This window comes from Gavia stellata, chromosome 11 (genome assembly GCF_030936135.1).
Source record: "Gavia stellata isolate bGavSte3 chromosome 11, bGavSte3.hap2, whole genome shotgun sequence".
In the NCBI taxonomy this organism is placed as follows: Eukaryota; Metazoa; Chordata; class Aves; order Gaviiformes; family Gaviidae; genus Gavia; species Gavia stellata.
Window position 1 is genome coordinate 25,444,974 of NC_082604.1, and position 20,181 is coordinate 25,465,154.

The 20,181-nt window shown below is 44.6% G+C and overlaps 1 protein-coding gene across 1 annotated transcript in view; it reads right to left on the reverse strand.

Moving 5' to 3' along the window:
• The window catches only part of LOC104256045 (multiple epidermal growth factor-like domains protein 6), a 205,701-nt gene that overhangs the window by 5,786 nt on the left and 179,734 nt on the right, over positions 1–20,181 (reverse strand). The window contains exons 23-33 of the mRNA XM_059822605.1: positions 19,289–19,417; positions 14,470–14,598; positions 12,671–12,799; positions 12,036–12,161; positions 10,844–10,972; positions 10,491–10,619; positions 9,274–9,405; positions 4,524–4,652; positions 3,531–3,656; positions 2,522–2,650; positions 130–258 (exon numbers count right to left, since the gene is read on the reverse strand). Coding sequence (XP_059678588.1) covers positions 130–258; positions 2,522–2,650; positions 3,531–3,656; positions 4,524–4,652; positions 9,274–9,405; positions 10,491–10,619; positions 10,844–10,972; positions 12,036–12,161; positions 12,671–12,799; positions 14,470–14,598; positions 19,289–19,417 — 1,416 coding nt within the window. The remainder of the gene's footprint in view (positions 1–129; positions 259–2,521; positions 2,651–3,530; positions 3,657–4,523; positions 4,653–9,273; positions 9,406–10,490; positions 10,620–10,843; positions 10,973–12,035; positions 12,162–12,670; positions 12,800–14,469; positions 14,599–19,288; positions 19,418–20,181) is intronic.

A 20,181-nucleotide genomic window follows, 5' to 3' on the forward strand; every position in this document is an offset into this window, starting at 1 on the left:
GCAGCTGGGTGATCTGGGACACCCCAAAAATTTTAACTGAAGCGCGAGGTATTTACGTGACTGCTCTGAAGCCCCACATCCCGTTACTGTTGGGAACCAGAGCACCCGGCCCAGGGTGCCTCCACTTACTGTGCTCACAGGAGTGGCCGTAGTAACCCTCGGGGCACTGGCAGCAGCCCGTGAACCTGTCGCAGGTGCCGTTGTGCTGGCACGAGCAGTCCAAGCCACAGCCAGACCCGTACTTCCCTGGGAGACATTCTGCTGGCAACACATGGACAGAAAAACAGACAAAAAATAATCACTGACCTCACCTGGAAAAGCTCTTATGTGATAGTTTGTATAGCTGAGATATGATGCCCACACAACAACCTGCAGACCCGAGGAGAATGTTTGTTATGAAGATACAGCATTTCTGCACAACTATGATGCATCTACATATTTCGATGAGAAATCTTTTATGTTCTATGGATGTTTGAAGAGCAATTTCCTTGTAATTTTTATAGCGTACCTTTTTTAATTTGTCTCTACGTAGTCAATGTTGAACCCACGCTACGTGTTGTAAAGCCACATAGTAAATGGTATAAATGGTACCTTCTCTTTTTTTTTCCCTATATTTACAGCAATATCTTCTTTTAGGCACTTAGAAAGCGTGAAAGAAAACAGGTAGCTTTTCCTCCTCTGTGTTATCATTGGAGTTCACACTATTCCAATTCCTAATAAAACTGTGAGGAACTCTTTTCCACACATCGCAACAGACTTGCCATGTATAATGAGATATCTGCTTTTATAGACATAAACACGTCTGCAATTACTGAAAGCCAAGTTATGCAAAAGCGACTGTGCCAATATCATTAACCTAGGCATCCTTTCTGTGTAAGCTAACTTCCCACCGCTGTGATAATTTGAATCCGGGCAGACCAACTTAAATGAGCGTGGCTGTCCAAATAACCGGATTCATAACTCTGCAAATGTCAGACAAGGTCTTTCAAGAACATCATATCTAACCACTAGAAAAAGGATGCCTGATTAGCTGTCTTTGATTTCCAGTCAAAACACACTCAAAACCACACTGCTGTGGAAATAAAGACTCACAGTTCCAATAACTTGGCTACCTCTGTCAAAAGATAAACAGTGAAGCTCTTTCTCGTGCTATAATACATAGTTCTTTATGTGCTGTGTGCATGTCTACCCCTGTGCTTGACACCAGATGCTTTATCTAAGCGCATCTATAAGATACACCCACGATCCACCACTCCACGTGGTGACACCTGCATGATCCTACTGAGGCTTTGCAGCCCACATGGGTTGCCTATGGGTGATCATAGACATTTCAAGGAACAGACAAATAGAGATGAACACCGGTGGCCTACGCAACGTGAAGTTAGCCAGTTATTGGTAAACTGCACTTTTTTAGGGTGGGGTATTTTAGTGCCTGTCCACAGTGGTACTCACATTGTGAGTGGCTCCACGCAGTTAGCATCTTTCCTTTTCTCCCTGCTCCTTTCCTGCATACATGCATGCATGAAACAGGTCTCTGAGTTTTCTCAGGTGCAAAGTGAAACAATTGCCTCGAAGAATTCTGCTAAAAAGTGTCACTTCTATATGACACTTCTATACAGGGACACTCCCCTATAATGACCAGTTCTTGGTAAAGATATGTGTGGAGTTTGAGGTGGATATTCACAGATGTCAGGGACAGAAAGGCTGTAAATGAGGGTCTGGGAGTGTGCTGGGAAGATTGCACCCTGGCAATTACGATGTAATGATGACATTTGTCTTGCATGTGAACTCAGAACTAACTATTTATTTGACATCATAACAGTAAACTCATGTTTTTCTGAACATTTAAGTCCGTAACTATACAGATATCTTTTATCTGGAGAGAGAAATAGGAACACAGAAATGCATAATGACTTTTGGGAGATGGACAGAAAGATGTGGAAAATGTCTACTTCGCACTGGCAGGAGGGTTTCTGGAGTGAAAACTGAGCTTAGTGTGCTTTGTCTTGTGTAAGGGAGAGCTGTCATGGAGAAGAGTAAGGATGAAATAGCAAGACAATCTCAATTGCTTTGGACAGATGTTGTCAGAACTGTACTAGCAGGGAAGTCAATACACGGAAAGTTCAACTGCAGTCCAATGTCAAAGGGAAGAGAATAACAAGAGTCAACTTAACAAGAGAGGAGGGAGACGTGGGCTTCTGCTGACCTCAGAGAACATGAAAGAAGATAGAAAAAACAATGTTCCCATGAACAAAACACCACAAAAGTTGGACAGGACAAGAAGTAAGAGTCTGTGCAAAGGAATTTATGAGAATTGCAGAGCAGGACTCAAGAGGAAACTGTCTCTGAAAAAAGACCTAAAGCTCTAACGAGGGGCAGTTCTGTGTGAGAGAAGCTACAGAGACAAATGCAGCTGGGAGAGAATCTACCTGAGCAAAACTTGTCCCCTCTTGCGGGTCTGTAGACACTGCAACCCCCTGCTTGAATGTACATGTTCACTACCATCAAAGCAGAAAATTACCTTTCTCACACGATCTTCCCGTCCAGCCGAGCGCGCAAGTGCAGTTGCCATCCACGTGGTCACAGATACCACCGTTCTGACAGGTACATGTCAGGTGGCAGTTGGGGCCATATTGTCCCTGGGGACACACTACAGAGAATTAACAAAGTTTGAAAAAAATAAATGAATTAGCATCCCAAAAAAGGATGAAGGTGACAGGGAATAACTCCAAACACATGCTCCCCACAGAGTATCCCAAGTGCCTGGTATCTCCTGAGGGCTGTGGGACACTCTACTCCATGCGTAGGAAACACTGGCACAGGTTGCCCAGAGAGGTTGTAGATGCCCCATCCCTGGAAACTATCAAGGTCAGGTTGGACGGGGCTCTGAGCAACCTGATCTAGTTGAAGATGTCCCTGCTCATTGCAGGGGGGTTGGACCAGATGGCCTTTAAAGGTTCCCTCCAACCCAAACCATTCTATGATTCTATGATTCTTATTAGCAGTTTCATCCAAACACTCTCTATCTCACCATATCTCCTCACTTGGCTTCGCTCCACATTTGCTCCTATTGCTCTTCTCCCTTTGTCCCACCTCTCAACTCCTCTTCAGCAAACCCTCTCCCTTCACTTTTTCAGTTCAAGTAATTTACTTCTGAATTTAGTCCCATCCACCCACAGCACCCTCACACTGCTCATGTTGTGAGGTACGAACTGCCCTTTTCCCCATCTTTGCGTTTGGTTTGGACTGCAGTCTCTGACAGGAGTCACTACAGCTTTGCGGAGAAACCAGTGCAACGGTACCGAGTGTGGTGGGGCAAAGCGGTGAGATGTGGGCAGGAGGCGGGGGCAGGATAAAGGCAGGGTGGCGGAGCGGAGAGGGACAGGGGCCGAGTACAGCAAACTGCAACGTTATCAAGCAAAGGCATTGGGAAACGCAGTTAAAAACAATGTTTGGCGCTGAGTTTTATTTGCTGGTTGTTTTAAGTATGTCACCAACTGACGAGATGACCTTGGGTCCCGCTTTGTTACCTTGCTGACAGCTGGGTCCCATTTGGCCGGGAGGACAGGTACACTTGCCAGTCCGTGGGTCACACTGACCTTTACCACATGCACAGAACAGGGTGCAGTCCTTCCCGTATCGGTTTTCAGGGCAAGCTGAAGGAAACACAGTCTTTTGTTAAACACCCTGGCTATCCAATGCCAGTTTTCATTTTTAACATAGCCAGGATCTTACAGGTAGAGTTGGCTTTGTTTTTATTCCAGCTAATGTGCTTCAAAGCAACTATGAAACCAAAACCCATCCAAAGTCATGACTGCTTCTTCCTCTGAAACTTTACTTGAGGTTATAAATATAATCCATGGTTTCATATGGAACATTTAGTAGGTTTCCTACCAAGAAGGTGAATGTACAACTGAAATATCAGCTGCTCATCCCTCCAGCTAAAGATAGCTTTCCTTCCTTAATATTGATGCTGTCCTAGGCTGAAGAGCAACGCTATAGGCTACTAAACATTAAAGCATTGCCCTTCTGTGAAGAAGCTGAAGAGAACTTCATAGAGTTCATAGCTTTGGAAATAGCACAGAAATTCAGCCACACAATTTAGCTCAAAAATAGAGGAGTAGGGTTGCCATGGAGTCTTTACCAGTTTTGCCATGACAAAACTTGATCTTTTTCCCATTTATTGAAATTAATGGCACCATAGTGTGAAGCAAAATATTGAGATAATTTCTCAACCTAGAAATTTTGGACAGGAAGAAGGAACTTGAGCAATTCATGCTGAGCTGGCTCTAGAAATAAATTTGGGCAAGCAGGTTGTAATCCTGGGATGAGTGTCCTTGCTTCTACGCACGCATAAGAGAGGGAAAATATTTTGCAAGAGCTTTTTTACAAAGCTGGAATCCTGATTTACAATTCAAGCAGGAGGTAGCTGGGATCTGTCTGTTTTTCTACTGACAAGCTCTTAATGCAGATTATTCTCTCTGCTGTTTTTTGAAAGAAGCAGAACATGAATGTTGGCTTACTTTTACTACAGTCGGCTCCAATGAAACCAGGCGCGCAATCACAAGTTCCCGACGCAGGGTCGCAATGGCCTCCATTCATGCATTTACAGGGTTTTTGGCAATTTGAACCATAAGTACCTTTTGGACACCCTGTTTTAAAAGAACAAAATAGCAATTAGGCTATGTTGCTACCGGGCCCGTTGCGTTTCACGTCATAAGCACTTTGTTGCTTTCAACCAAAATTACATTTTCATTTTCTAACTCTATTCACTCGTAGAGGGCCAGGAGTAGGCTTTGACAAGCAGAGGGTTGTCTCGGGCAATGCGTTCCTTGGGGCAGCAAGGCAGCGCTGACTTGCAGCGTTGAAACCCTGGAGAGCTGCAGAGCTTGGGTCCAACTGTTCCTGGCTCTGCCTACTCCTCCCATTCCTCATATGTGATGGTAGCAAGAAAAGCAAGCCCAGTTCTTCAGAGGTTTTCCTCCTGGATTCCAAATCCAAATCCCTCCTGCTATTCCCAATCAGCCTTATCCCCCTTTCCCTCCTATGGCAGAGATGGAGAGATGGGGCTCTGGTCCCTCTTCCTTTGGGCAGCAACAGCCTGCTTTGACTGTGACGGTGCAAAGCGGTGAGCCACCTCTCTTTGAGCGGTTGCTTTAACTGACCAGTTACAGATAGTGGGGCAGGTCTCGTCTTTTAAGAAAGTTTAAGTTGGAGAAAGTTTTTTTCCTCTATAATCCACTCGCACTCCAAACTGGAGTTTGGCATTGCTCTGGCACATCTAGTGGGCTGTGGGTGGAAGACTATGAAAATGTGCACATGACAGTAACACAAAATTTCAGAAGACACCTTCTCAGAAGACAGATACAGGAGAGAGATGCTTTAAATGCAAAGCCAGAAAATTCTCTGAGAGAACAAAAAAAACCCGCAGCTGTATTTTGTAATAACCAGAAGAAACATTAGACCTGGATGGATTGCTGAGCCAGTGTTACATGGCAACGAGCTGTCCATGAAGAGGTTTTCCAGGTGGTAGCGAGTATTTCTGGTTTCTTTTTGGACAGCTCATGTTGAAGGAGCACTGAATACAAGATCAGGAAGACATGAATGCATCTGCCACACTTAGCTTACATCTTCAAGATATCGTTTAGAGGGATGGAGGCTGGAATTGAGGAAAAGAGCTGAGCAGAGCTGCTAGGCACGTGCCTCCGGCTGTCAGGGTGGCCTCCAGCGTGCCACCACTGAACTCTGGAGATGCAGGTTATTCTCCCAACTTTCCAGTGTACTGGAAGGGGGAGAAGCTGATGCTTTTAGAGCAACATGATCATCATTCAACAGTTACCCTAGTGCTACTGCCTCTACATGTCATTTCTTTGCTCCTTTCTTCCTTCTCTTCCGCCGGGAAAAGGAAAGCCTACGGCTACTTTGGAAAGCTGGTTGAATATGTATTTGCACACGTCTCCAAGCAACAGATCTCTTGCAATCTGTGCATAAATAACTTTATACATTTTCTGTCTTTTCTGAAGGCATGAAAGCATGGTCTGAGTGGCTGGAGAAATCTCTGGATTGTTTGAACTATTCAATAGAGAGGGAGAGCTTATGGTGAAGCTTTAAAGGGATGCCTTTTCAAATAAAACTGAAAATTGGCTTCTGCTCAAATCAGGATAGCAGATCATCAGGGCTAAACAGATACACACTTTTACAACACGCAGATCTTCTCCCCAGCCCTTCTCAACCATGGCTTCTTCTCAATGAATACTTCGTCATCAGTGCTTCCATCTGTCAGTACAGAAAATCTGTTTCATGTGCAAACCCTGGCATCAGGGAGTGAGCCCTGCAACATCTATTCCATTTCCACCAAGACATGAAGTTAAGGACACACCCAGATTCAATGATTTAATTGGAGTCTAAGTGAGTTTCTCTTTTCCTCCTCCCTTTCCTTTCGGTCATCATTTGGCTTTTCTCTTTTTTTTAATTCTGTCTCACACACTCCCAAACACTTTGCTTCTCCCTGGCAAAGCTTTCAGGGTTGTTCCTCAGCTCAAGACTAGCACGAGCTGCTCCATTACTGAAAGGGATGCAGTAATTCTCCCCTTACCAATTTATTTACCCTTGCAGCATTTTATTTATTTTGGTTCAACAGGGAGCAGCACAAGCAGGGCAAACACATCAGCTGCGACGCTCACGTGATTATTAACAAGGCCATCTCATCCGTTACTACTTTGCAGAAGAACTTCTAGGCAGATAACTAAGGCAATTTACACAGTGTCCTACCATTTAAGTAGGCTCTGCCTTTATAAAGAGGGTTAGCCTCTAACCACCAGTTATCTCATAAAGACATTTTCTAATTTAACAGTTTCCTGTGCATCTGACTTACATTTTTCTGAGAACGGCAGGAGCAGCAGCCAGATTTCTAACTCATTTCCTGATTTTTTCCTTCTGGTTTGGGTGGGTTTGCCACGACCAAGTGCTCCTAAATCTTTTCATACCAACTGCCTACACTAGGGCTTTTCTTAACACTGTTATTAACTGCATTGTCAAAAAATCACTTCTGAAGCATCCTGTTACCTACAGCTTGAAGGTGAAGCTGGTGAGGTCTTTTGGGCTCAGGGTTCACACCCAGCCCCGTAAATGTCACAGAGACGTAGGATGGGGTTTTTTATCCATTACAACACCACTTACTGCTTTTTATTCATAACTTCAACTGCCCATCCACGGAGTTATGGACAATTGATGGGAACCTTATTGCTAGTTTGTCTGCTTCCTCTGGATCCTGCCAAGAGACTGTTTCAGCTCTTCACTCCAAAATCTGAGAACATGAAAGCCTCGTTGCTCTTGGCTCCTGGAATTTTGTCTTCCCAGCCAACTACACCTTTTATAGATACTTTCTTGAACCTTTTTTCACAGTACTATAAATATAGCAATAGTTGCCAGAAACCATTTCCAGCAGCATCCAACCACATGTTGACTGGACTGAAGCCCATTTCACATCTTTGGGAGCGGCTCTCTATGCTGTTTTTAATATTATATCGAAAGCTTCTTCATCCTGGAGCAGCCCCAGTTCTCTCTGTAGTGAGGACGGTGGGAACAAGGACTGTTTCCACCACAGTCACGCTAGCTATCCCTGCTTATCAGACTTTATCAGACAATGGTTATCCACCATTCCATTAATTCTCCAGTAAACATTTAACAAAACTATATTTATTAAGTGAGAATTTGCTGTGCAAGAGACTGTGTATTTTTGGAATCTAAGAGAACACAGCGCCATGAAGGCTCATGTCTCATATGCTATAGGTTTAATCCTAGCTACACAGGAGCTCATGGCAAAATCCCCTCTAAATGCAACGAAACACAAATTTGATTTTGTAATTTCTTTTACATCAGAACTTCAGTGCAATTATTAATGTTTTAAATTTTAAGTTCTGAAGTAAAACCTTAAGGATCTAAGCAAGCTCAAGGACATTTACTATAACCTAGAGATTTAGTACTATATGCCCAGGTAACGACTACCGAAAGATTGCTACATAGAAGTAATAGGCTAACCATGATTCAGTCTTTTAAAATGATACTGTTAAATAGTTGATCTCCACTACTGCTCTACTACAGTATTTATTATAATGTAATGTATAATGGATCCAGGTGGCTCTAGCCTAGATTTCGAAGGCCGGATTTTGATCTCACATCCAGTGAGAACTGATGCACAAAGGAGGATAGAATCAACCCTTACGTTTATATTTTAAAGAATAACTTGTGATGGCATGATGGTAATACAAATGCCCATCTCTAAAATGAGCTTCATTCCTATTTCTACTCGAGGAATAAAGCACAGGTTTAACTCTTACTAGAGCTGCGCGCATCGCAGCTGGCCTTTGTATCCAAACTGTCACTGAAAAAAGCAAGCAAACCAAACAGCCGTGCTGGATTTCTAGGAAAGAAAAACCAGCGTTTGCCAAAGAGAGGAAGACTGAGCTTGAAAGACGACAGCGCTTTTTTTTTTTTTTTTTTTAAATGAGACTATTACAAGCCATGGAGTAAAAAGAAAATTAAAGTTGTAAATAAAAGGGTAATTAACTGTCTCCTTTTTTGGATACTTTGGTATATGTTTCTTATCAGTTGCCACATTCCACCAGGAACAACTTTGCAGATGTCCTAAAATACCGGCATGAGACATGTGGATCTGGGAAGGTTTTTTATGATGGAATGTTCAGCCAATTGGCATTTTGTCCTCTACGCTAGTCACCATTTTTCAATCCAGAGTAACAATTTAATTTGATTGTTCCTCAGAAGGCCCTACAACTTAACTGACTTTATGAATCACTTAAGATTTATTGCCACTTGCAGCTTGTTGTTTTCTAATAACCATTTGTCCTTACTTGAGCACGCAGAGATTTCGGGAAGTATTTTGGCCTAGGTATTTGAAAATGAAAGAGCTGCACAATATCCAGGTGTAGCTGAAGAGGAGAGGTGTAAATGCAGAGAATGATATTGATATTCTTCATCGTGGCGTGAAATTGGAAAGAATTTAGCTAGTAAATGAGTTGGTTTTTTTTAAAAAAAGGAAGTTTTCTTTTTAATTAAAATAAGTTTAAATTTTTTTTTAAATAATCCCTTGCAATAATACACGTATTTTGATTATTGTAAATTAACCCAACCTATGCTTACTTTATCTCAGTCAACTCTGAAGGTACTGACACAGATGAACTCAAAGCGCTAGCACATGCTTCTGCATAACTCGGTCCTCGCTCAGAAAACGGGCAGCCCAAAAAAGATACTCACGGAGGTTGCAGTGGGCCCCGTAGTAGCCCAGGCGGCACGCACAGTCGCCAGTCACCGGGTGACATTCCTCATTCTCCGCAGAGCACTGACATACTCGGTTACAGTTCTTACCATACGTGCCCGGTGGACAAGCTTGGGGAAGAGGAAATGTAAACCAATAAATTAAATTTGTCTTGGTAAATATAGCACTCAAAGAGCAAGCTCAAATTTATTAAATAAAATCCCTGCCTACAGAACGACGCTCTCCTCCGGGACTTTGGATTTATTACATTTACTTGGGGGTTACTTCACTGCTTGATTTTGTTTCGTTCAGTCAATTTGTGCCCAACTGTCAAGGGCCAGATACAATTTTCTTGTCACTAGAGAAAATCATAGGCAAATGTCAGGTAAAATTGACTAAAATAACAGTATAATTCACCAGGGACCAGGCAGGTGGATAAAGACATTCTACCTTTTGCAGGGAGTTTAAACTTGCAAAGCTGCTGTAGCACCAGCATCTTCACAGGTTTCATTTTGCCTGTTGACGGCCACATTGCCCACAGATTTTGGACTTTTCATGTCTAATTCTTCCATTTCACTTCCACTAAGCTGCCCTGGTTGTGGGTCAGGATTTAGAGTCCTTTAGTGGAGGATATGGGACACCAATGTCAATTCTTTTAATTCTTTTTATTGTTGTTTTTCTTTTTGCTAAAGCAGCGCTCAGGCAAAACGTTGTAAGGAAGAACAAAGTCAAAACTATGCAGCCAGGGTCACAGAATGAGCCTGCTTTCAAAGGCAGCTCCAGACGGCCAAATTCAACATCGAAGAAAAACCAGATAATGACATTTCCATGAGCTCTGACAGCAGGGATAGACGCTCTCTCACCGGGACAAGGCCAACAGAAAGCAGAGCTGCTGCTTTACCCACGGCGCAGCAATGGCCGCGGGCAGGAGCAGGGCTTTGCTGGCACCTCCTCAGCCTATTTTGGTCCAGTTCAGTCCCCAGCCGCTCCCTGCCAGCCTGAGAGCTGCAAACCTAGAGAGGGCAAACCTCACCAGCCCCAACCGTGCCCGGCACAGAGGTCAGAACCCGCCAAGCCATTTGGGTGAGTGACACACAGCCCTTGTCCATCTTCACTCCCTCTTCAGGCATTGGTTATATAATCAGGTTTTTATTTAAGAAATGAATTTTTTAATTCATTTACAAGGAAAACATCTGCATTCTTGTAAGAAACTTACTTTTCTCGCAGCCGTAGCCAGTGAATCCCGGAGGACAGCCGCACTCGCCCGTCAGGGGATGGCAGGGGGTACCCGCAGGACACCGGCACCGCTGGGCACAGCCCACGCCGTAGCGGCCGGGCAAGCAAGCTGCAATGGTGCAACCGATTCTTGTTAGGGCACGGGGCAGGGGACCGGCAGGACGGTGCAAAGCTACCCCCTCTGACAGATCTGCTGCAACCACCCTCGTGAACACTTCCAGACCGACCCCACGGAGCAACGTGGGAGTGAAAGGATCCTGTCACAGCTCTGGATCCGGGAGGAACGTACACACCAACTCAACTTCCCTCCTTAGATACCCAGCAGACACTCACGTTTGTCACAGTGCCTCCCTCGCCATCCCCTTTCACAGTGACACGCTCCAGTTTGATGGTGGCAGGACAAGCCGTGCACGCAGTCACATTGCTCCTCGCACCGCTTGCCAAAAAATCCCGGGGGGCAGACTGCGAGGAGAAGCAGAGAGAGCAACAGTCCTTCCTGCTGCACAGAAAGCGCCCGTCATTGGCAAATGAGCCAATATTGTTCTTCTTGCACATGGCGATGTATATTTAGAAGACTGCATGCCCAGAAAATATCATTGAAAGAGAATATATTAAAAATATTAAAAGCATTTAGCATTGGCTATTAATGAGTCCACACATGAAAGCTTGCAAAGACTTAGTCATAGTCTAGTGTACAAATCCAGATGGTGTCTATAGCGATGGTGATGCCATTCACTTTTACACAATTATGCATAGACAGAGGGACAGCTGTTTGAACAGTGAAAATACGCTGTGTCCATGTACTGCTTTCCACCTCACAGGTCTCTGCAAAGCGATCAAGGAGAAAGCGAGGCCTGAAGAAAAGGACGGTGGGCACTGTGAAGGCTTTGCAGGTCACACTGGTGGCTGAGGCTTTAAGAGTCCTCAGCACCTCAGGAGACATCAGAAAATTGCTTGTGGCTTGCAAAAGTCACAGCATGTCAGTGGCTGAGGTGAGGACACATTGCAAGTCATCTGATACCTACTGCTTATGAGATTTCTATTTCAGGGATTTACACGGATCCAAACTTGCCAGACAGCTATGTCAAATCTGGGCAATCTGGACCGCATGCAAGGGAGGGGCAATCTGAACCATTACAGCCCAATTTGCTGAGCTCCCCCCAGTGACCCAGCAGCACCTGGCTGATCTGGCAAACTCTCCTTACAACTCACTCCCTTTCGTACGTTCTTCCTTGTACCTGTAAGGCAGAGAAATACCTTCATTTTCTTAGCAGGCAGGGAACAGAAGTAGGAGGAGGTTAAATGATTTGGACAAGGGCATGTATTTGTGGTTGCGCAGAGACCTGCCCCCCGGCCTCCCGAGACACATGGTGTGCGCTCACACTGGCATTACTTCTTATCAGGCTACAGAATACTGGAAAATTAAGATACAAAATAGAGACGGACTTCTTATTGCGGAGAAAGAAATGGTTGATTGCAGAAGAGAGTGTTAAAATAAAGCATCTGCAGAAGGAACTGCCCTTACCAACATCACAGTGGTCCCCAGTCCAGCCAGCGCGGCAGACGCATTTCCCCGAGTGCTGGTCACAAACCCCATGGTGGCAGGTACAGTTCTGCTCACAGCCCTCTCCGTACCTCCTGTCCCCACACTCTGAAACGAGATGGGGGAGACTGACGGGGAGCCAGGCTGGAGTGGCTCCAGGGAGAACACACTAACACCTTTGAAATATGGTGAGACAACTAAGCTGGTCCTAACAAGCTTCAGTGAGGGAGATTTTGAAGCCTGCCTTGGCAACATTCTCAAGAAATACAACGTTTTCCTCTTGGAGGATTTATTATTTTTTTCTCCTCAAATCGAGTTCATTACCTATCTTCCCTGTCCCCAAGGGACAAAGAAGAGCTTATTCCTCTCCTTTGTCCAGCGAGTTTCTAGCACCATGGTACGTTCAAGTGCCAATACCATGTCTCCCCTCAGTCTTCTCATTTCTGACCAAACCATCCCAACTTTTTCAACCTCTCCACACACGGTGCTCCCCAGCCCTCTGCCCCACCTCTCTCTTCTTCCTGGGCCGTCTCAAACCAGACCTCACCAGAACTGAATTTCCTTGCAGAGTGACTGAAACAAGGTACCGGAGGGATGGAGGACATGATGAGACTCACCCAGTTCACACGCTATCCCCGTCCAACCCTGGGGACACCGGCACTCGCCCGTCACCCGGTCACACGTCGCCTGGCCGTGGCAGACGCAGCGCTGTAGGCAGTTTGCACCATACCATCCAGGAGGACAGGCTGCAAAGAGGAGGTGGGAGCAAAGCCTTCCATTAAGAAGAGCAAGAGGAGGACACAGGTTAAACACAACCTTTCCCAGCTTACAGCCCAGCTCACCCTGGTGATCGTGGAGCCGCTGTAGGAGGTACAACCGAGTAAAAACGACTGATAAGGAATTACACAGACCAGCGTAAAACTCATCTAGGAACAAAGCAGGTGATGAAGTCAATTAGCTACGACCCACCAAATGACCTCGAGATTTTCTGTTCGCACCTACAAAAACCATCTCTTGGCTCCTACCAGCCTCCTCAATGCCAAGGAGTGGAGTTATTGATTTGCCTGTTTTCAGAATTTCTTTGTACGGTCCTCTTAAAATCACAACTCCTTTTCTAATTGATCTTGCTACCCACAGCTGGCTGATGACATTTCACAGTTTACCTAATTTATATTAAGCAAGTTTATTAATTCCTATCACCAGATCCTATGGATAGAACCTAATTTTTTTGGTACAAAACCCACACACCTCTGTCATGTGGCACCTTTTTAAGATGCTAACAGAAGCAAGTTCTCGCTCTGCAAAAGCACAGTCACCAGAGGATGGCTCACCCAGCCTCACGCACTTATTCTACCTCCTTACTTTCAAAGAGGAAAGAAATCCCCAAACGTATCATTAAAGACAAAGGGTACGTCCGACAGCGCCTTCATACTCGACAACAGCTTTTTTTTAACTTTGGTTTTGTATTTGAGGCCTTCATGCAAACCAGAATATTTTAGGTCGTGTCGTACATGTCATCAGGAACGGTTTGGTGCCTTCCCAATTTTTTATTCCTTCATGGAAAGAGCTCTTCAAAGTAGCTTTTAAAGGGGGATCCACTCAATTTACATCTTCCTCTACTCCGCCAGCTTTCATCCCCTTTTCCCTAACCATGCTCTTGGTATTCCGAAGGGCAGCTGCTGCTTGCATGGAGGTGCTGACTCCACAGCCCAGGAGGACGCGCAGTAGCAAGCGCCCCACAGCCCTGCAACCCCAGCTCCACGGCAGCGCTTGTAGAACCAGGGACCTCGCGGGGGAGACGCAGACAAAGGAACCTTCTGCAACGGGGATGGACAGACTTTTTCTAGCAGCATGGGTTCAGGGGATTAGGAGGTGAAATATAAGCCTCAGCGCAGCCTTTCTTTGCCAGCCTCTTTTCTTAAGGCTCCTTGGAGTTGGGCTTGTGTTTGAGTCACACGTATCGGTCTGATTGCCAAGGCTGGAAGTCCCAATGCCTTTCACATGTTCTGGATTTAGCCTATGTCTGGAACAGTGTACGGTAACGACGAGGATCAGTCGGGCGCATGGGACGGTAAAGCAGGCCATAGAAAAGAAACAGTTTTGTTTCAGTGTTATAAATGGGAGCTTTATGGACCATTTCTCCCTTAATCAGACAGCCTTCAAAACCCGCTCTCTTTCCAGTTTATGACTGTTTCAGCCCCCTCTGCCCCAAGTACACTGAGCTCCTATACCCGGCCCCTGCAACGCGGCATCACAGATTTATTTAATGGACCGAGCCGCATTATTGTGCGGATACAAACCCAATGACAACACCGGGCAACGAGCTGATAATTAAAATACAACGAAGCCCCCTGAGCAGAAGTTTTATTTTTCCCTCCTATAATCCTCTGGCAGGGGTTTGAATTTCTGACTGTACCTTCTTGGCAGGTGGCTCCTTTCCACCCCGGGCTACAAAGGCACCTCCCGGTTACGTGATGACAGAGCGCTCCATTGTGACAGTGACAAGTGTGGCTGCAGCCTGGCCCGTAGCTGTCCCCCTGGCAGGCTGCAAGGAGAAAAGTCCATAAAACCCCATCAGGACACATTAAAGGAGGCATCGTACAAAGCAAACCTGAGACACAACCCAATGCCGGAGAAATCAGTTTGAAACTGCCTTCCAATGACACACTTTTCACATCAAAAGGGCGCCTAAGTCCATATATTAGCCATGCCTGACACTAAATAACGTGGCTTAAAAATATGTATCAGCACGTTCTGAAGAGGTTTTTATTGAAGGGCAGGATCACTCGGGTGATGGATCAGCTGTCATCCCCTGCCCTGCGGAATGTCTTTGTGCTAAACTAATGGTCCAGCAGAACCGCTGGCTTGACAGCCCGGGTATTTATTTGCATCCTGGTAAGAGAACTGACAACTTCATTGTTTTCAATGTTCATTTTTCACGGCTGGATGCCTTCACTCACCCGGAGTCTCATTCTTTGGTCAGAGATGGGTGATATTTTCAACGCATTCGGTTAAGCAGCTGGCTCCCAGGTGAAAACTTAATGCAGCCATCTCACAAATGAACACTTGCTGCAGCTCCGTTTTCAGTGCTGCTGCCTGTGAAAAATGGCAGTGATAAAATTCCTGTAGTCTCCATTGCACTGGAGATTTGGATAGCTTTAAATGGTGGAAAACAGACAGTACTGCTACCCTGTTTTCTTCAGATATGACCCACAGAACACAAAATGAGTTGATGAAGTTGGATAGCCTCCTTGCACGGTTTCTGTGCCTGCCTTGCAGAGGCTCTCCTTCACTTGTATGAAGCTGTCAGAGCCTCTCATCCCTGCAGCACTGCTGGCACACATTGGAAAGACAAAAAAGGCTCTGATCCCTGATCCAGAAAAGTGTCCTGCACTTGCTGAACATATCTTCCAGGATCAGACCCAAACGATGACTTTTCACCAAAACCTCTATGCCTTTGAGGGTGTCAGTGTGCAGAACAAGATGCAGTGCTGCGGGAGGACACGTCCCTCAGGACCGGAGGGAGGAGTGAAACCATCTGGACCTCAGGGGTGAGCTTGGTTGACAGTATCTGATCCATTCTCAGCCCTTTTCTTCCCAGCTGAGGACTTGCAGCTTCCCAACGCGGTTCTCACAGACACCATTTCTCCCAGGACTTCTTTTCAACAGTGCTCATTTTTGTCATTGCTTGGACCCCATCCACACTGAAACCACAAGAAAGCGCAGGAGCTCAGTCCCATCACAGCTAACAGTTTGTTCTGCAAATGAGGCTTGGTTGCCAAGTTAAAAGTTCAGCCCATCCTACAAAGCTCTGGCTCCGTTTTGGGAGCAGAACTAAATATTTCCACAATACAGACCAGAACTATATCATAGCCAAGCCAAAGGAAAAACCAGCTCATAACCAGGTCCCCTGACTGGTTACTAGTGGTTCGTGTGAGGTTTTTGGAGTATGCGTGCAAAGTGCTTGTTATGCTTACCGAGAAGACAAAAGAGTTTTCCAGTGAAAATTCTGGTAAGAAAGCAGAAATTTCTGGAGAAGAAAATTTTAATTATTCTATTGGGTGGATACAAACTTTTTTTTAGCTTCTTTGTAGGACAATCCTGATTATCAAACTACTTTTCTGAAGGATAAGATAACAAGTGATATATTGAAGCTATTTTATGAAGTCCCTCAACTGAATGTACAAATATCCCTGGGACTTTTCTCCTTTCTTCATGAGGACTGCGATGGAAAGAAGAAAGAGAAAGGTTTAGATTATTAGACTTCATCCTGGTTCACAGTTTTCCTTTTGGTGCCTTTCCTCTGTAAGAGGAGGATTTATTCATCTGCAGTCTTTAAAATCTCTGTTTGCACGCACAGAAAGGAACACATGAAACTGGAGACCAAAGCATTCACACTGGAAGTCAACAGCCATCAAAAGTGTTGGGGAGCACAGGGAAACGATGGGCACTAAGACTCAACAGAGTGCCCAGAAGCTTTGATTTCACGCAGCTCCTGTGGATTATTCTCCCCAAAATGAAGCTTCAGCTTTAAAAGAACGGGGAATTTGCAAAGTCAAGCGCTCGCACACCACGAAATGCCAAACCCCTGGTTATCAGTGCCCCTGAGCAGAGACTCTAGCAGAGCCGATCTTTCCGTACTCATTTATTTTGCAAACCAACGTGGTCTCGTTTTACCACAAGAAACTGCTTCTGTGAAGATCCTGCTGAGCCCCAACAGCTCCAGAAAGAGACAGTTTTAGTACTAACAAAAGCAGGGCAAAATGCAGATGCTGAATTGTGTTCAGCTTCTACAGTCCATACACAACATGAGATTTTTTTTTGGTGGTTTGTTTGTTTTTGGAAACTGCAAAATTTGGGTAAGTTTGTATACAGAAAGGAAGGTTACATCTCTGGCACAAAGAGATGCCAAATGTCAAGTCCTCTTCTATATCACCAAGGCATCATGACACTCAGCAAAACAGTTTAATTTATTTTAAACATAGGCAATACATCTTTCCTAAACCTCTTTCCTAAACCTAAAATAATCTTAGGCAGACACTCAAAAAACAACCCCCAAAATAAAATAAAAAAAAATAAATCACCAAACACAACCTTAAGCCGAGGCAGAGCTTGCTTGGCAGATTTCATCCCAGATTAATATAATTCATTTACAAGCAACTGAAAAACACAGTCTTGTAACGGAAAGTGTTAGGCAGCTTCAACAAAAGGCATTACTGCCTGAATTGCCCATAATTAGATAGCAGCGTATAAAATGCACTACATGGCCAGCTTAAGATCAATTCAAATCCCATGATGTCAAAATTATTCCTCAATATCCTCCAGCACATTGCCTGCAATCTGATTACTTCAACATGAGTGCTGTCCTTCCAGCTGCTAGAGCTGGCGAGTGCCAGGAACCGGCAATGGGAATATTAAACACCCAACAAGGATGGGGAGTGGTGAGCTGGCATCTCCGACCCATGGTTGCCTTACTCCAAGCAGCTTTGGAGCAGTGCAGCCGAGGTCCAGTCTTAAAATGAAGTTCCATCGTTTAGCCAAGAGAAAAGGAGGTTACCCTTTGCACCGTTAACTGACCTTGCTCTTTTATTTACAGGCAAAGGAGACCTCAGAAGCTTTGGCATCTTCACCAGCATGAAGAATAAATTAACTTGGCATAAAGCTCTAACGGCTGCGGCTCAAGAGAATAAATAGGTTTTTTTCTCATGCGAGTTGAGGGGGCACAGAAGGCCGTTGACAAAGAGGCTGCATTTCTTAATTGAATTTAATGAAATATGTAGAAACAAAGCTTCCCATCCCTAACGCAGTCTAAGGAGCAGGGAAGGGCCAAGGTGACTCATTGCTAACGCTGTGGTTTGGCTGAAGGGCGGTAAAAGCGGGCTGCGACCAAGAAGCAAACATCATACCTGTTCAGCAGCACCTTTTCTGCTCTGCGGTATGGCTATATGCCTCTGGCTCTGCATTTATTTTATGGTCAGCTCATTAACCTACACCCACAGGGGAGTATTACCACCACCACCATCTTCAAGTGGTGGAAGACAGAAAGCCAAGCTTTCCTATGGAGGGCCACGCGGAGGCAAAAAGGACTGCACCGGTGGGACATTTGCAGAAATATCTAAAAAGTGGAAAGATTCACCAGCATTGACCCTTCTGCAAATCAAAAGAGCAGGGGATTTTGCAGAAGCCCTTTCAGAAGACAGGCTGTGTTGTGTGGTGAGGGCAAACGAGGGAAAAATATTATGAAGAGCAAGCACAGCTCTCAAACAGGCCTGATTACAACACGGTGTATGGCTGGAGAATAGAATTGTGCCAATACAGGTATCATTTCTCTCTATTTTCTAAATTAAACCAATTTTCCATTGCAGAAATCTGCAACCTATGGAATAAAGAAGCCTTACAAAAGTGTTCACTAACAATGAAAGTTGGCTCCTTGTGGGGCTGCTCTAGACCCATCCTGCAGACGGCAGTCAGATTTTCGAAAGGAAGTATAGACCATGACATCATCCTAGGATGAAACTAGGAAGTTGAGAGGTGAAAACCTGAAAATCTTAAAAAACCGCCCGTATTTGCTAAATTTGGAAATAGGCTCAGTCATCTCCATATCTAATGCTATGTAGCTAAAGGCAATAGTTTAATTTCCCATGAAATTTAGTGAACAATTTCTCAGAAGAGACGATTTTTTATACACATACACACAAACATACAAAAAAACCTTATTAGCTTAAAGATTGTGGGATAATCTCTACTTGTGAAAATCTAGGAAGTTGACTTTTTTTTAAAAACAAATAACTTTTCTAAGAATTAGTTAAAAAACTATTTTGTCATGCTCAAATAACGAAATAGTCCCAGTGCTGATTTTTCCACTTTGCGCATTTGTAATCTGTCACTTTATAATTGATAATTAGATGAGATACACCAGAAACAGAGACACAACTTTTCATTTCTTAATGTTGCACAAAAATAAAAAGCAGAGATTTGTCATATGGTAGGAAACAGTTCTGCTATTTAAAAAACTGATGCTAATAATGTTTGACAAGTGCCAACAGCAGTTAAAAAAAAATGCAGTTGACTATTTACACAGCTACCAAAAATCATTCCCTTTTTTGGCATCTTTGGAAAGGAATGTGACCTATCTAAAATTGTACCCTGGTAGGTCATCCCACATTCCCAGAAGAACCCCATGTTAGCGCTGCAAGGGTTTGGGAACAGGGATGGTGAGCGTGGCCTGTACGTACGCTGCTCGCAGGTCTCTCCCAGCCAGCCGGGGAGGCAGCGGCATGTTCCCAGGACGTGGTCGCAGCCAGCAGCATTCTTGCAGTTGCACACCTGGTGGCAGTCAAGCCCAAAGAATCCGTCTGGACAAGCTGAAAACGCAAAACATCCATTTTTAGCAGAGTTCCTGTTTCTTTTCTGTATAAACTCTAGCTCAGAGATCTGAAAACACGGGGCGCTGCTCATCTTTTCAGGGATGCTTTGTCCCACATCACTCTGCGACTACGCTTAAGAGCCAAAGTTGCGTCAAGGGTTAAGCCTGCACAATTCTGCTATGAGCATCTCAGCAAAACGTGACCCATTTTACACAAGCAACAGATTTCTGCATAGAAAAACACAGCTGAGAATATATTGAAAAGCCATAAAACGGGAGAGAATGGCTTCACACAAGCCAGTACTTCTGCTTCTATAACGGACAGAGGAAAAAGGAAATAATTCGACGTAATGCAAGACATAATGCAAGACGTGGGGCCACCCCTGCTGATCTCCCTGTCTTTTGAAATGCAAAACTTATGCTCCCATTTACTCTCCTGACACCTTTCTAAAGATTTTTTTTAGCAGTGAACATAAGCCCTAGTGTAGTGCAGTGCTGAAATGAAAACCTGGCAAAGAGAACGCGTAGAGAAAACCCAGACAAATTAAACGTAGCAAAACAACTCCAGGGAGCTTAAGGAGCTCAGTACCTACATCTAGGCCATGTAAGGAAGAGCAGCCCCATGGATTCAATTTGCATCTGTACCAGGGCTGACAGCAGTGAAAATAAGCCATTGGTGCCTGTCAATGGGCCACATCATACCCAAAATGCTGCTTTACAAGAACGTTAAGGCTGCTATGCAGAGTTAAAAAAAAATAATTA